The 15,476-nt window shown below is 39.3% G+C and overlaps 2 protein-coding genes and 1 long non-coding RNA gene across 6 annotated transcripts; 1 reads left to right on the top strand and 2 right to left on the bottom strand.

Moving 5' to 3' along the window:
- Positions 1-141: 141 nt before the first annotated feature.
- On the bottom strand, positions 142-3,973 carry LOC113018809 (probable E3 ubiquitin-protein ligase ARI7). 2 transcript variants are annotated; one of them, XM_026162201.1, is made up of 5 exons: positions 3,871-3,973; positions 3,433-3,527; positions 3,169-3,269; positions 969-1,124; positions 142-866 (listed from the first exon to the last, which is right to left on the bottom strand). In XM_026162201.1, exons 1-5 carry the CDS (start codon positions 3,966-3,968, stop codon positions 411-413), a joined length of 906 nt encoding a protein of 301 aa, XP_026017986.1. In that variant the 5' UTR covers positions 3,969-3,973; the 3' UTR covers positions 142-410. The 2 variants fall into 2 exon arrangements, with proteins under 2 accessions (XP_026017986.1, XP_026017987.1); XM_026162202.1 differs by lacking the exon at positions 3,871-3,973 and adding an exon at positions 3,803-3,860.
- A 123-nt stretch (positions 3,974-4,096) lies between these two features.
- LOC113018811 (uncharacterized) lies at positions 4,097-7,479 on the top strand. The gene is made up of 3 exons (XR_003271860.1): positions 4,097-4,174; positions 5,423-5,601; positions 6,246-7,479. It is a non-coding gene; the product is annotated as an uncharacterized LOC113018811 (long non-coding RNA).
- A 920-nt stretch (positions 7,480-8,399) lies between these two features.
- On the bottom strand, positions 8,400-15,426 carry LOC113018807 (ubiquitin carboxyl-terminal hydrolase 47). Of its 3 annotated transcripts, none has more exons than XM_026162199.1 (12): positions 15,248-15,426; positions 15,032-15,116; positions 14,348-14,450; positions 12,783-12,895; positions 12,614-12,684; positions 12,418-12,543; positions 10,100-10,195; positions 9,886-10,014; positions 9,272-9,400; positions 9,125-9,162; positions 8,803-8,834; positions 8,400-8,718 (listed from the first exon to the last, which is right to left on the bottom strand). In XM_026162199.1, the coding sequence occupies exons 2-12, from the start codon at positions 15,102-15,104 to the stop codon at positions 8,471-8,473; spliced, it is 1,158 nt and encodes a 385-aa protein (XP_026017984.1). In that variant the 5' UTR covers positions 15,105-15,116; positions 15,248-15,426; the 3' UTR covers positions 8,400-8,470. The 3 variants fall into 3 exon arrangements, with proteins under 3 accessions (XP_026017984.1, XP_026017985.1, XP_026017983.1); XM_026162200.1 differs by having other exon boundaries at positions 15,032-15,113; XM_026162198.1 differs by having other exon boundaries at positions 15,032-15,426.
- Positions 15,427-15,476: the final 50 nt, after the last annotated feature.

Here is a 15,476-nt window from a genome sequence, read left to right as displayed (position 1 = left end):
AATGTATAAAATTTTGAACAATTTAGAAGATCCTAATGCCAAAGATGCTGATGCTAAAGATGCAACAGACAATGACAGGATAATGTAAAATAACTAAATATTGAGGCAAAGAATGCGTTTATCACAGAATGTATGATTAACTTGTTTTCAAATTTATGAATGAACGACATTTTTCAGGTTTATTGTCGTTATGATTCAGACATAATACAGCTGTAAAGATCACATTTGGTAGCAAATTTCTCATCAATATAAGCCAACATTGATTATATCTGATAACCGTTCCGAAACAATAGAGAATTATAACAAGTGACTAAAACCACAGGTCATGTAAAAAAAACAAAAAACATCATGGTATATTATTTACAGAAAAGGCATTAAAAGTGAAACTTGGGAGCTTTGTGTCTTTTTAATTATTTCTTTTTCCATACAGGTATCGATGTCTGTCTGGGGGCTACACCACTGGAGCATGCTGCATAAGGGCCACTTGTTTTCATGCATTTAGTGAAGATCTTCAGGCACACAAAACAGAACTTCACCTTACATCGAGGACAAACAAGAGATTTACAATGCCTCTTGTTGTGCTCCAACAGTAACCCACAGGTGGGACAGGCACGGACAGAGGGACACCCGTTGACTCCCTCAACTGAATCAAAGCTGATATCTGGGCAGGTTTTTAGTGTTTTTAGTGACTGGTTACAGCAGCCATCATTTTCACAGCGGTCTTTCCGAGGCCGTGGACCCTTCCACTCCCTCAAACACTGCCAGCAGAATTCAAATGGTCGTCCTTTTACTGCTGTGCACACTTTACAGAGGACATTCAAATCTGATCCATTCTCTCTCATCAAAGTGGATCTGCATACAGGACACTACATGGAGACAAGAGAGTTACAATATTTAATAAGAACTAAATCTTACAAGAAATACATTTCTATTTTCATGACATTATACTATTCTAATGAGATACTTACCGATTTGGTAATAAGCGTCTGCAAGGCGGCATTGACAGCCAATTTGTTTCGAAAATGCTCAGTTTCTTGAGGGGTCAGAAGAGCCATTTTCCAAACCTCTGAAAAAGTCCACTCAGCACTGCAACCAGACCCGCCACACACAAATCTGCTTTCACCCTTTATTGAGATAATGAGAGATGGGAGAATTATCAGACTTGTTCCAAACAAGTTGATGAAATATTTTTTTCCTCTTTTTTTCCAGTTAAGCTTAAAATATTAAAATATTAAACTCTATATTGTGGAGAAAGGTTGCTCAACACCTAATGAAACAAATCATAATCAAAATATTTCCTCATCCGTCAGAAATGCATTGCTAAATATGCCATTGTTTGTTGAAACACTGTAGTGATTTTTGTTGCTTAATTCTGTCTTAAAGTCATCTGTGCAAAGGCTCTTCACACAGAAAACATTCAAAGGTCACAGCTATAAAAGCACAGGTGTAATTAAAGCTGCACTGGAGTCTCAAAGAAGCCAAATAAGGCAGTAAGAGCAGTAAGCCAGAATCTACAGTCCCAGTGTTTCCATACAGGCTTGTACATTCACTGGTTACTAATCTAACTTTAAATACTGTTTTATAAGTCCAAAACTCCTGAGGTGCAAAAGAAGGACATGACTTCTCAAAATACTTTAACTTTGCTGTGGACAATGTGGACATAAAGTTGTTTAGCAGAGCATTATTTAAAAAGTCAGTTAATCACCAGAGCAGCTACGGTAAAACCTGATCCCAGAGGTGGACAATTAATTTTCCCAAGGAGCCACATAAGAAACTGGGACTGTTGTGAAAGGCCACACCAATAAGATTAAAAAGAAAAGCCTTTGGTTTGTAATATACTAATGTTTTTTACACCACTGGAAGGACCTTTTTATAGCTGCAGATGACCAGTTTGTTACTACCATGAGGGTGAGTTTGATTGTCTTCATGTTTTGGATCTATAAACAACTTTTTTGTTTTATTTTATTCAGAAGCTGAAGGCTTAAAGTGGAGGTCAGTGGGTGGCTTTGCTGGTGGGATATACTTCCATGTTCCGTGGTTATTTATCAGAATCAGAAATACTTTAATAATCCCAAAGGAAATTATAGGTTGCAGCAGGTAGCACACTAATGGCGCATGCGCACTTACAAAGGAACCCTCTGACCAAACTTTACACAAACATCACATTGGGAAGACATGTCAGAGAGGTAGGCTGATAGGGGGGAAAAAAAACAATGAAAATACACTACATGAGGTGAGAGGAGGAGAAAGAAACCTCCACTCAGACTGAGCTCCTAATGGGAGAACAGTTTGAGAACAGAAAAAACACCCCAGCAGAAAACGCACAAGGGTTCATATGTTAATATGTAACTTGACCTGTTAAGATGTTTTTGATTGAAATAGCTTTTGATGTCTGTGAAATTGATCTACTAATGCTGCAAATTCAACAAATGACCATTTTCAATTCTCTACAACCTATAAAATCTTTTGAAACTCTGTGTGCGTAATAATTTGGAACAGTGCATTTTAAGTTTTTTATTTTTGAAAAACATACTGTTTTCATTGGGAGTTTTGTTCAGTGACATTTGAATTATACTCTATTGGTCGATGACTTGGAAAAATATGCCAACTGTCATTTGAATCAACTATTTAGGAAAAACAGAGAAAAATATCATTTGCATAATAATTTGGAACAAGGTGTGAACAAGACAAGCAACAGGGATGGGTAAGGGTAAGCAAGAGCCGGTGTAGACAGCCCTGGTTTGAGCTAAACTTTAATTTAAGTGTTAATTAGAGGTGAGATGCACCTGTGGATTGGTGATTCTCTGGTCTTCTTCTGGCAGTCCATTTGCTCACTGGTGAGCTGCAGCCCTGAAGTGATTAATGGTATATGTGCAATTGGTTTGTTTTAAATACCTGTCAAACTATTTTATGGCCTTAGCCGTGTCTCTGTCTAAAGTATAGCAGACCTGAGCGCCTCCTTGATAATTACCATATGTTTGAACCAGATATATAGCTGTCATTCCCTGGGTTCCGTTGCTGGATTTTCCTTGTAATTGTAAAGCTTTTCACTCCCAATCACCACACCACCATCCTAGTAATCATCGTTTGTTTCTCTCTTTTTCCCCATCACTCGTTTTTGTTGCTACATACTGTTTATTTTAACAAAGACAACCTTTAGTGGCCTACCTGCTCCAACAACTTGCGACACCAGTTGGTGAGAGAGGTCGGGGTCACAGCGTGACCACAGGACATCTGAGCTCTGCGAGATTTGAAGTCTTCACACAAAACTGAGAACAATCACACAGAAGCAAAAATCAGTGTTACACAGAAATATATGCTGATGTCTGTTCTTACATTGGTTTATGCATTTGATTGTTTTCTTTTTTACTGTTTCTCCATTAAATTCTATCTGTTTGACATCGCCGTGAAAAGTGCTCACGTGATACTTACAGTCCAAATCATCCTCCTTATCGACAAATTTAACTGTTGGGTCATGAGGGTCGTAACACTTTTCGTGTTTTGTCGGCACTCTTGGGAGTGTCACACTGCGAAACAACAACAAACAGATCTGAATGAACACTTCCGGTTTCACGTAAAAGCGCAAAATCCGGCTTGGAGTCAGAACAGCGTGCGCGCTGCAGTGTTGCGGGATCTTCGATCAACAGTTCCCGTTTCTTCTTCACATTCAAAGTTTTTAATCAGCGGCTTCATGTTTCAGTATCACTGTGATGTCAGACTGTGACACTGAATGATCGGGCACAGCGCGCGCTCTCCGGTGCGCAGTTTCCAAACATAACAAAAAGTCCGATCACATCTTTACCTGTGAAAACAGACGAGTAAATGTAGCACACACACACACATCAGTGAGTGAACCACGCTGAGTGTTACCTGTGCAGCAGACCCGCCATCCTCGCTCTAGATGCAACCAAAAAACGTCTGACGCTGTTATGAGCGTAACAACTAATGACTCCGAGTGACGTGAACATGGAGCTTGACCTTTATCAGTGAGCAATGATAAGGAGGAAACCGTCCCTGAAGATTGAAGTATAACACATATAACGCATAATATTCTTTAAAAGAGGGGGAAAGTTGTTTTTGTTGTTGTTTTCTTTTATTTGTTTTTTGTTTATGTTTAGCAAAGTTATAGTTATAGACTTTTTCTAGGGACGACTCCAGGATCAAACCTTTGGGGGTATGTCATGCATACAGTGCATTGCACTAAATACTAAAGAAATATGATGCTTACAAAAATATTTAATCTTTTTTCACTTTTGCAAATCTCAGTTTAACCTAAACCTTCAAAAGCAATCTAATTAGTTGGTATGTTTGATGTCTGTATACAGCTCTCTCTCTCCTTCTCTTCCCCTCTAATTTACTTCACTTTATACAAATATTCTATTTGTAACAGAGGACAAGGGATGAGTAAACGGGGCAAAGAAATAAATTGATCATTTCTTTATTACATGAGTTAGACATACAAATTCCCAGTCATTTCCAGACAGGACTTACAACACATCGTGCTGATATCCCAGCTGCACATGAGACTTACCACACAAACTGTGCGAAAATAACAACACTGCAACCCGTCACACCCCGCTTAGCGACACACACTGCAAACAATTCGGGTCTCAGCGCAGCTGGGAATCAGTGCTATGCATGGCCTGCGATCTGGGAGATAAAGGGAAGTGGCACAAACAATTAAACAAAAAAACAAAAAGGGAGGTTAGTCCGCCCTTACACAACTTACTCTCAATCAATAATCGCCTTTACGGCTGGACGGACTAACCAAAACAAAATCACAAATCAATCAAAAGAACGAAAAAAGGACAGCAGAGACAGCACAGAATATTGATCAGTTTCCCTGCGCGCAGTCGATCTAGGGCTTGATCAATTCTTCTATTAAAATTCGTGGTCACACGACAGTATACCCACTCGCACCTGAGTGAATTAATTGCCTCTGGGTTTTTTCCACAGAAGAGCGCTCACTTCACCCCACACACTCACTACCTTTTCACAGCTCTTCAGCCAATCACCTGGCAGAGAGCAATAAACTGCCAGGTGACACTTGGGCTGCTGCTGACTTCTATCTTCACCTCTGGAGCTCTGCTGTACTGCAATCAAACAATGAAGCACATTTTGACCAGAATAGAAAACTGATAAAGTACATAAGATAAAGTGTTTGATGCCGTTTAAGTATTGATAAGTATGGATACTAGTGTTAGTATCCACTGAGTGTGACAGTGTAAACAGTTTGTTGTGTTAAAATAAATCATGTGATCTCTGTGTGGAGATGATAGTGAAACTAAATTAGAACTCAGGAACTTCCCTAAAATTCTTGAAGTGTGTTTTCATGTTTGTCTGACAGAGTCGTCAGCTGAACAACTATTTAGAGACAGCCCATCTCAGTGACTAATACACTCACCTTATCTGACTTTAACAGAACCCAAAGGAGCTCCTCAGCCTCACACACGATCCAGACAAACATAATGTGCAAGTACAGCGTGTCTGTTCGCTCACCCGCAGGTGAGCTGGGGATTATCAAATTAAACCACTCCAAAAAGCAGCAGAAGACCGTGAAAGACTTGAAGATGAAAGCAGCGCAACTGTTTCCCAAGAAAGGTAAGCCCAACAACTCAAAACAGATCTGTGTTTAATCTGTGTCTCATGTGATTATGTAGAAATCTGATAAAAAGTAAGACAAGCAAATGAGGCAGACTCTGTTATAAGCCTACATTCAAATGTCCTGGTTTATTTTATTCATCTTTTAAATGACCTCAATGTGCTTAATTTTTATTGTTAAAAAATCTTTTGATTTAGTTTTGTTTACATTATGTTCAGTATCAGTTTCAGTTTGTTTTATTGTCATGCGAGGTATTTGTGTGGCGCAAGAATCAAGAAGCACAATAATAAAACAGAACAACTTCAAACACACATTCAAGTGGACATCTCAGGTTGTGTTAATAGATGAGCACAGTCCCATGCACACATTTGTACGTGTTTACTGTTGTTGTATGTCAGTTAGTAGCACAAACTGTGAGAGCACACTCAGGTTTTGTTTTGTTTCCAGTTATTATTTTATTATAGTTGAATTAAATATTCTTCACACTTAGTTTAGTTTAAGTTGAGCAGTGGCCACAGTCATGTGCTCTCTGAGTGACTTTTAAAAATAACAACCTTCAGTGGTGTTCAGGGACATGATATAATTATTTGTGACATGTTTAAATATTTAGTGAGGTTCTCTCTCTCCTGTCTTGTGTGTGTAGGATATCTTGTGGCTGAATTCCGGCTGATTGTCTCAGGAAAGCCGCTGGACGATGACTCTGCATCTCTGTCGGAGTATGGGATCAAACCCTCGTCTGTGGTGCAGATGGTGGCGAAGGTCCACGGTGGCTGACAGATATCATCATCGATGCACAGCAGGACTGAAATATGATACACCAAAGGACAAAATGCATCATCTTTGCCAGCTGAGACTGAACTGTGTCATCTTTGGGTCTTCCTTTACATTTTAAGACTTTTATTAAACCTATTTAGAGTTCAGTACTAAGTATCAAAGATTGTAAATAATGATTAATTAGTGTGTAAATAAGTATTCCCAAGAAAGTTGTATTGAAGTCATTTGTTTATTTTTACAGCTTTTTTTTAAATCTTTTAGAGTAGCTGATTTATGTATGATGCAGGATAATGTTTGCAATGAAAAAACTCAGGAACAGCCACAAATACAAAATTATATTCTCTTGATACCATTCCATCCAACGTTGTTAAACTGGAGAAAGGCATGTGATTTTCCAGTTTAGTCAAATGATCCAAATCTATTGGGACTTTGTCCATGTATTATAAAATGAACATTACAATTAGTAAAGATATGTTTTTAGACATATATAGTAACTAACACAGGGTTAGAGAGCATATGTGAGATTTCTGGTAAACAGTGCATGTTTAGGCTTTCTGATTTTAATGATTGTTGCCTATATCATGTATCACGTTGCATCTCAGCTGCTTTTAAAAAGGGAGAGGGAAGGTGGGGGAGTAAAATCGTATTAAAAACATGAATAGTTTCAGTTATTCGGTGGGAAAATGAAAAAGTTATATGGGAAGCTATACTCAAATTTTTGTTTTGTTTGTTTCTTTTTACAACATTCACTAATCTACATATTCACTGTGAACATGTAGATTAGTGTATGTTGTTAGTGTGGACTGAAAAGAAGCACTTGATGCAGCAGTGACTGTAGATCAGGAGGACTTAGTCCATCACAGTGAGGCTGAAAACATGGTGTCGTGTGTTTCTGATCAGAAAGTGATAAGGAATAACATTAAATGTGTACAACATAGACATTTTGTATATTAGTCAGCAACTGTATAAGTGCCTTACAAATTAAATCTGAGTAGTCCACATGCACAACAAATTCCACAATGTCTCTAACTAGCAGCACCTTTAATTGCTTTAATTTACACACCTGATATACAGAGTAAACTATTAGAAAGTAAATATGAAGAAGGCCCACCTGGTGGCTGAAGGTGGCTAAAGATGAAAATACAAGCTACCTTTCACAAGAGATTTTGATGATGAGAGAACATCTGACAGCAGCAGCTCAGTCTCTACTATGACGCTCAGCTACACTTTGCTTTTGGACTGTTGGACGCTTGGCTTGGATGGTGAGCTCTAAAAATTAAGGCAGGACACTGCAATTAATATTGTCTGCAGGATTCAGAAACTGGATGACAATGTGCAGAATATCAATTGAAAGGTTGTCAGTGTTTATAAGTAGCCTATAGGCTATGTCAACATACCGCTCTTACAGCTGATGGTCTTTGTGGTTTCAGGTAACAACAGTAGGTAATAAACTTACTTTTACAGTTTCTATTATGTAATATTAAAGCCAGAAATATATAAGTAAATATATAAGTTGCTAAATATTAATAATGAGAGATTACATATCCATAACCATTCTAGTTACATTATTGGATCACTGCCTCCTTCTGGGTGAACTGTAAATTGCACGTCAAACAAATATATGATATTGTTCTGTCACTATCACTCACTGTGGAGTGGGACCCTTTATTTATTTGGAAAATCATTTTTTATAATTTTGGGGAAAACTTTATGATTACAACAGTTATTATTTAATCGTTTATTGCTAATGAAATCTTGATATTGCATGTCATGGCTGTGTTTGTGCGTCAGAATTTACAGTGACAATGTGAAAAATACAATTTTGATGCCTGAATTTTTTCTGTTGTGATTAAAATTCATCCACATCATCATCATCATCATCATCATCATCACAGCAACTTCTTTGAGCTGCACACTTCAAACAACTGATTTTACAATTATTTAAATGGCTTCTACAAAGTTGCGTTCATAACATCAACCATAGTTATCTGTGAAAGGCAATTATAACATTTTCATTGCTCCCTTGACAAAACTGGTTCTGTTACAAGCTGAAATGTTCAAAACCATAAACTCTGGTGACTTTCTTCCTCTCCATCAGTTTCTGCTTAGAGCTGTGAGTATCATTGCAAGTATTACAATTAAGGCCAAAAAACCAGTGATCAAAAAAGTATTCCTCTTTATCTCTGAACTCTTGCCAGGTTGCAGGGCATCGTCGTGGATGTTCTTTTCTCCAGATTTCTTTATATATTCATGCACTCTTCTTTTCTTTGGTTCATCCTTTTCCCCCACTCTTCTCCTGGTCCTCTGTTGTTCTTTCAATTCCTCTGGCTCTCTCTCCGAGGCTTCACAAAAGACAATAATTATTTGTCAGTGTTGAATGAACTTCTTAAACGATTTCTTGATGTTCAGTAGTTTTGTGATCTTACCTCTGTACATGACCAGATATGCAGACCTGGAACTGTCGAACCATCATTTTGAAGTTCACACAGAGCAAGAAGGAAATTCAACAATGTTCAGTAATCCATCAGTCATACATGCTTATTAAAGTGCCCCAACAAGTGGTAAAAATAACTGCCTGAGAAAATAACAATAATCAAAGAATAAAACGAAAACACACAAAACACTCGATCGCAAAACCACTGGGGGAAAAAAAAATCATTTTGTGAAGGTTTAGTAAATAAAGCTCACAAACAGCTCTAGATGTAAACTGTCTGCTGTGTCAGACTTGTTAAACAAAATTAAACTTACTTGTATGTCTTGGTTTTTGCAAACAGCTGTTCTTCAGCCTGCACACATCAACAAAACCAAGATTAACATTAAAATGAGCCCTGCAGTTGTAACACTTTCTGTAGGTTTTAAATATGACCCATATTTCAGTTCTATTTAATCAGTCACCTTTGTCACATTACAGTCATCACAGTCATACCAGGTGTGGTCCTCCCTGAACAGCACAGTGGCTGTGTAATGTCCACCTCTCAGACTGCCCATGTGATTCACTATCCCATACACTTTGTACTTTTTGCCCTACAACAGAGCACGCAGTCAGACATAAGAACATATAAAATTACCGCAAAAAGTAAGGAAATCTGTGTTTGACTGATTATTTCTTTGCCCTAACAATGCTTCTTGGTAATAAATCTCAGCTTTGGTACCCCAGGTACCAGATTCTCAGCACCTGTGAGCATGGACCTTTCTTATTTCTTCAGCCTTCCTTCACCCAAACTAATAAACAACACCATGCAAGAGTCATTAGCAGAGTAAACTGTTTGACATTGACAGAGAAGATCTGGCAGGTTTTTCATGGGTGTAACTGCTGCTCACCCTACAAACGCATTTCCTTACAAATGTGGGAGCATTTAAAGGAGAAATAAACAGGCTTTCCAACAGATATAAGATTAGTTGCCAGTTACAACAAAGAAACAATTGACCAATCACAAATTTCCTTAGTTTTGTTCTAAGTTTATAGAAACAAAAACATAAGAGCAGGTTTCAGAGTGACTTTTCCTTACGTTTGTTGTCATTTCAGATGGCACAGCGACACAGCAGTTGGACTTGAAATCTGACATGGTGTAGTAGTCAAAGCCAAATCTCTTCAGGAGTAGAATCAAGATGTGAGGAAACTTCACCATCTCACATTTCTAAAAACCACAAGAGAAATGATTACACACAGCAGAGTTTGACTAACAAAAGCTGCTTTAAAATAAAAAAAGCTAAGAAACTCACACTCGTTGCTTCTGTTTTTTTCTCACATTCTCCACAGTACACCATGTTGTCTCCACTGTATGACTTGGTTTGGAAAATCTTTTCAAATCCTCCTTCCTGCACAAACACACATGTTGCAATTTAAAAAAAAAAAGAAGAAGAAGGGGGGGGGGGAGGCAGAAATCAAGCTCTTAAAGAAAGAGTTGGTTACAGAAACCAACTAGTAAAACACTTTTACATACACAACTGAAAAGCTTTCATGCACACTAAGCGTGCTCATTGTAACCCCCATACTCAGGCCTGACATGGTCCTGGGAGTCTGAGGAGTCTAAGCAAGTCACACTGCTGGAGTTGATGGTCCCACAGGAGGACTGAGTGGAGGAAGCCCAGGAAAGAAAGCGGACAAAATACTTTGTAGCCAATTTTTGGAGGCAAGGGTTGAAAGCACCCACTGACCCCATGGAGGTGGCGTGTTGGGGGCTTTGCAAGTCAGTATATACACTGAGTAGACCTAGTGCTCTTGGGGATCTGTAGACTGTGAAGGAGGAAAGCTGTCAAGTGAATGATTCCCAATAGCTCTGGTTGAAGAAAGGTGTTATGCAGTAGAGCCTGCTACCTGGACGCAAGTCAGGGCCTGATCCCCATGGCTGGGTCACCGAGGAGAAGGTGTCTGATATTAAGACCTGAAACACCATATGAGAGCATGAGGGTGGTAATGGATGTTTGTATCTGTGTGTGCCTGTATGTCTGTGTCTATATGTTAGGTTGGGTATCAGATGCCACCTCTCTGGAGACATCTCAGGCCCTCCAAGGTATGGAGGCCTATCTCCCACCACCACTTCCCCTGCCAGTGGCGGACTCCCTCAGACATCGGTGCGTTGGTGGTTCTTTGTGTCCGAGGATGGGCGTCCAGGTACACACCGGCTCACTCCTTGGTGGCTGCTTATCGGGGCCTGGAGCCTGGGGCTCGCTCGGGCCAGTTCGGGGTGGGGTGCCCCCGGCCTCTCGGCCTGGAGCTCGGTCACTCAGGCACAGCTGGCTGCCGGCGGAGCTCACGGGCGAGTCACTGCAACCCCCCCTGGCTTCTGCTCCGCAGCTGCTGAGTGACCCCTCACCTGGGACTCTCCTCAGCTCTTTCTGGGACAGTGGCGCGGCTGCCCCTCTGTTGGTCTTCCTTGGTCTCTTGTGTTCTGGGGGCCTCTGGATGTCTGGAGTTTTGATCTCCTCCATACCTGCTTCATGCCCTGGAGGACGGGGCTGTGGCCCCCCCACACCCTCTAGCAGATCATTACATGAAGGAACCTTTTAAAAACAAGCGCGCTCATGCTCACAGGTGTACACACGGGGACTCACACACACAAACTACACCCTTTTTGGCTCCTACCTCAAAGCACACTGTGTTCTGCTGATCTTATGTGCTGCACAATAATGTTTAATATTTAGTATTTACTGTTATATTCCCATAGATCATCGTGATGTTGTTTATTGTATTGCTCTCCTTGTCTTCTGCTTGTTTTCTTTTTTCTTTCTCAACAGGTGATCCAGGTGATTGATATATGTATTTTTTTTTTTGTCTGCTTATTTAGTTGGTTTTTGGTTTTTTTGCCCTTTATCCCCGCCCCTCTTCTCCACTGTTTTTTTTCCCCTTTTCCTTTCTCCCTTTTCTTTTCCTCATTCAAGTCTGTCCCGTATCTAACAAGTGAAAATAAAAAATAAATAAAATAAACAATAAAAGATGAATCAAATAGACCATTACGGCAAGGCTGGGATGGTCAATTTGGTAAAGTAGTTTGCATGTTCTCCCCGTGTTTGCGTGGGTTCTCTCCGGGTACTCCGGCTTCCTCCCACCGTCCAAAGACATGCAGCTTGTGGGGATAGGTTAATTGGATAATCCAAATTGCCACTAGGTGTGAGTGTGTGAATGAATGTGAGTGTGAATGGTTGTCTGTCCTTGTGTGTTGGCCCTGCGACAGACTGGCGACCTGTCCAGGGTGTACCCTGCCTCTCGCCCTATGACAGCTGGGATAGGCTCCAGCACCCCCCGCGACCCTGAAAAGGATAAGCGGAAGCGAATGGATGGATGGATGGATCTTTCTTCACCTTTAGACAATAATTCTGATGGCAAAAGAGCCAAACGGGACAGGCAAAAAAAAAAAGAAAAAAAGAAAAGAGACCTGAAGCACCTGATGAGCCCGGGAACATCACTGATGATGTATCCAGATTACACCACAGTGTATGTTAGAATAAACATCTTTTCTGTACCAATGACAGAATTATCTCTTTATTAACTCAAAACCAGCATGACCAGGGGTGCAGTCTGAGCCATGGCTGCTGCTTACCATGCTGTATATTTCATCAGGGTTGTCTCTGAGTGACAGTGGAAGAGTCCAGAAAGGATTTGTCTCTTCATTGATGACGTGGCCTTTGGAGCATTTTGTTGTGTACGTCAGCTGACCCTCAAAAAGCTTTAACACAGAAATATCAGTTAGAAAACATTCTGGTTTCTCAATGTTATTTGGATGGTAAGATTCTCACCTCAGAGACACGGGGGCTGACCTTACATAAAATCAGATCCAGGCAGTCAGCAGCATCACGCTGCTGAGAAACTGAAAATTACATGTAAATGTTACTCAGCACAGCCACTATGTGACCTTTTCTTTGAGTTTACCTTTGATGTTTATGTTTTACCAACTGGTCATCTCACCATTATGGATCTCCAAAGTTTTTGTTATCTTTTCTGTTCCACACGCTCCTTTCTTCAGACGTTCAAAGATGTTTCTCAGCTCTTGGTCTATTTTCTGTGATTCTGGATCCAACCTTCAGGAAAACAGATATTTCTTAGTTAATATTGACTTTTTATGGTCCATTCACCATGTTGTTAATATTTTATCTAATTTCAAATACAGGCTTGTGACCAAGAACAATGTTATTCAGTCATTTGATTTCTTTCCTTTCTGACAAAATAATTCTAAATGAAACACTTTGACTGATTTGACACCCAATTAATAACTCAAGGGGCTTCCTAAATTTACATTTTTCTTTAAAGATATTAGGGGGTAAAATGCATATCCTAAAAAAAGAAAAAAAAACCTGCCTCTATTAAACCAAGAGTTGCATTCATGGGGACTGAAGTTGAAAACAAACAAAATCTAACTCTGTAAGACCTCTAGAGTCAACTCCTTATTTGTGACTGGGGTCAGAAGATCAGGTTTACATTTGCTGATAGCAGCACAACACACCAGACTGTCATAAAGAACAATCAGAACAAAAGTTGCACTCTAGGCTCAAAAGTTGATAAGCGAAGTAAACAAAAGCTTTTTGGATGTTTTTTGTTTGTTTTTTTTTACATAAAGTTATTTTTTTACTCCTTTTTATGAAAGAAAACCAAGTAATGACTGGGAGTCACTGTTTTGGGTTCAGAAAGTTTGCTGCTTTGCGAACTATTCGTAAAATAATGTAGATGAAAATGAAGCTTTCATACCAGTTATGTGATGAATGAACAGTCAACAACCCACAGCAGGGGACTGATCATACATTTGATTAACCATGCATTTGCCCCCATCATAATCATATTGTGACTACAATAACCTGATGAACCAATGGTTTTGCACAAGTTCCACTTCAATCACATGGCAGATAATAACTGCTTACTTTTCTCTAAGAATGGAGGAGGACCATAGTTTGCACTCCACCTCACTTCAAATAAAACGAGGTGGAGTGCAGGTGGGGAAAGATAGAAGAACCGATTCACCACTAGATGAAACTTTTTTTTCACGTCTCTTGTTTTCTTTCAGTATAGCAGCTGGTTGAGAGTAATATGATTCCTAAAAATAATTCTCAAACCAAAGAATATTTATTCTGTGTGACATTTTCTAAATATGAAGAAAGTTTAACATGACCAGAAATCTTGTAATAACATATCTGAGCTTATAAAACTCAGGGCCTGATGAATCAAAATAATTCTCAGTGGCATAAACGCTTCAATTTTGTTCACTTTCAGTTCAATTCGATTGTTGCTATGTGAGCAAGCACTTGGCGACAGTGGGAAATAAAATAATAAATAAAGGAGGATTGAGGATCACCTGATCCAGTCCTAACTACAAGCTATGACATAAAAGAAAGTTTTAAGCCTAATCTTAAAAGAAGAGATTGTGTCTGTCCCCTGAATCCAAACTGGAAGCTGGTTCCACAGAAGAGGGGTATATTTGTTTGTTTATTTGTTTCTAATTAGCATCAGATGTGAAATATAAGCAATCTAAAATCTCCCACCTGTCATGAATCTCAGGTGTCATGAAGAAAACTTGCATTATGCTGTTGAGATAACATGTGGCTCCTTGATTTTTCAGGCCATGAAATTTCTTCTGCTGGATTACTTTGGGGGTAAAAGAAAGAAAAAATAGCATTTTTTTTATAAATGACTGTAGAAAAGATTACAAAAAATTTAAAGACCTCAGCCACAAAAATGATGCATATTTAAAGCATATATAAGGAATTAATTTGACAGTTTTTGACAGACCAATAGGTTTGTTGTATCTATTTATGAAAACTCTTATGTGACGTGAGATTGTGTGGGCAAATTCCAGTAGATCAGCAGTTTCTGAAATATTTCAAAGCATCAACGATTCAAAGTCACTTAAACTATTTTTCTTCCTGGTTTTGATGTTCATCTGGACGTCAGCAGGTCATCTTGACCATGTCTACATGCAGTGGGTTGGTGCCATGTGACTGGCTATTAGATGCCTTATAGAATAGTTGAACAGGTGTGCCTAATAAAGTGGTCTCTGAATGTATAATGTAGCCTGGGCCTTATGGGGACATGGTTTAAAGATGTTTCTTTTCTGTGACAGTTACAGCTTTATAAATCGGCTTTATAAATCCTGTGTATGCGGTGCTTTAGTTTTATTTCTTTAATTTTTGTCCAGCAAGTGTTCAGTATAAAAGACTTTAACTCACCTGCATCCTCTCTTAGTTTTTTCGTCTCTTCTGTGTTCACTTCTTCCAGGTTCCGTTTCCTGGAGCTGATCATCTTGAATTTCTCCTTGAGGATCAATTGTTTTGCTTTTTTTAAAATCTGAGTTTATTTGTTAAAAATATCCAGCTCTTTGTTGCACCATCTCATATTCCATATTTTCACCCAGGAATAGTTTCGACTTTGAACTATCGGCTCACCTTCTTTTCTTGTTGTCTTGGTTTAAAAATAGATCCGCCGATGTCGCTGTTTGCTGCAAGTTCAGATTGAACTTTCTATTTAAGAACAGGCTCCATACAATGATTATTTTATATTTTAAAGAGAAGAAAGTCGAGATTTTTTACTGCGCGCGCCATGGGATTGTTGCGCACGCAGGCACAGGGGAGCAGCCTACTCATTCGTGTCAGCTTGAAATCCGCCCAGAGGGCA

The sequence above is a fragment of the Astatotilapia calliptera genome, chromosome 3 (assembly GCF_900246225.1).
Source record: "Astatotilapia calliptera chromosome 3, fAstCal1.2, whole genome shotgun sequence".
In the NCBI taxonomy this organism is placed as follows: domain Eukaryota; kingdom Metazoa; phylum Chordata; class Actinopteri; order Cichliformes; family Cichlidae; genus Astatotilapia; species Astatotilapia calliptera.
The sequence above is the reverse complement of the archived record's forward strand: the minus strand, read 5'-3'. Positions and strand labels throughout refer to the sequence as shown.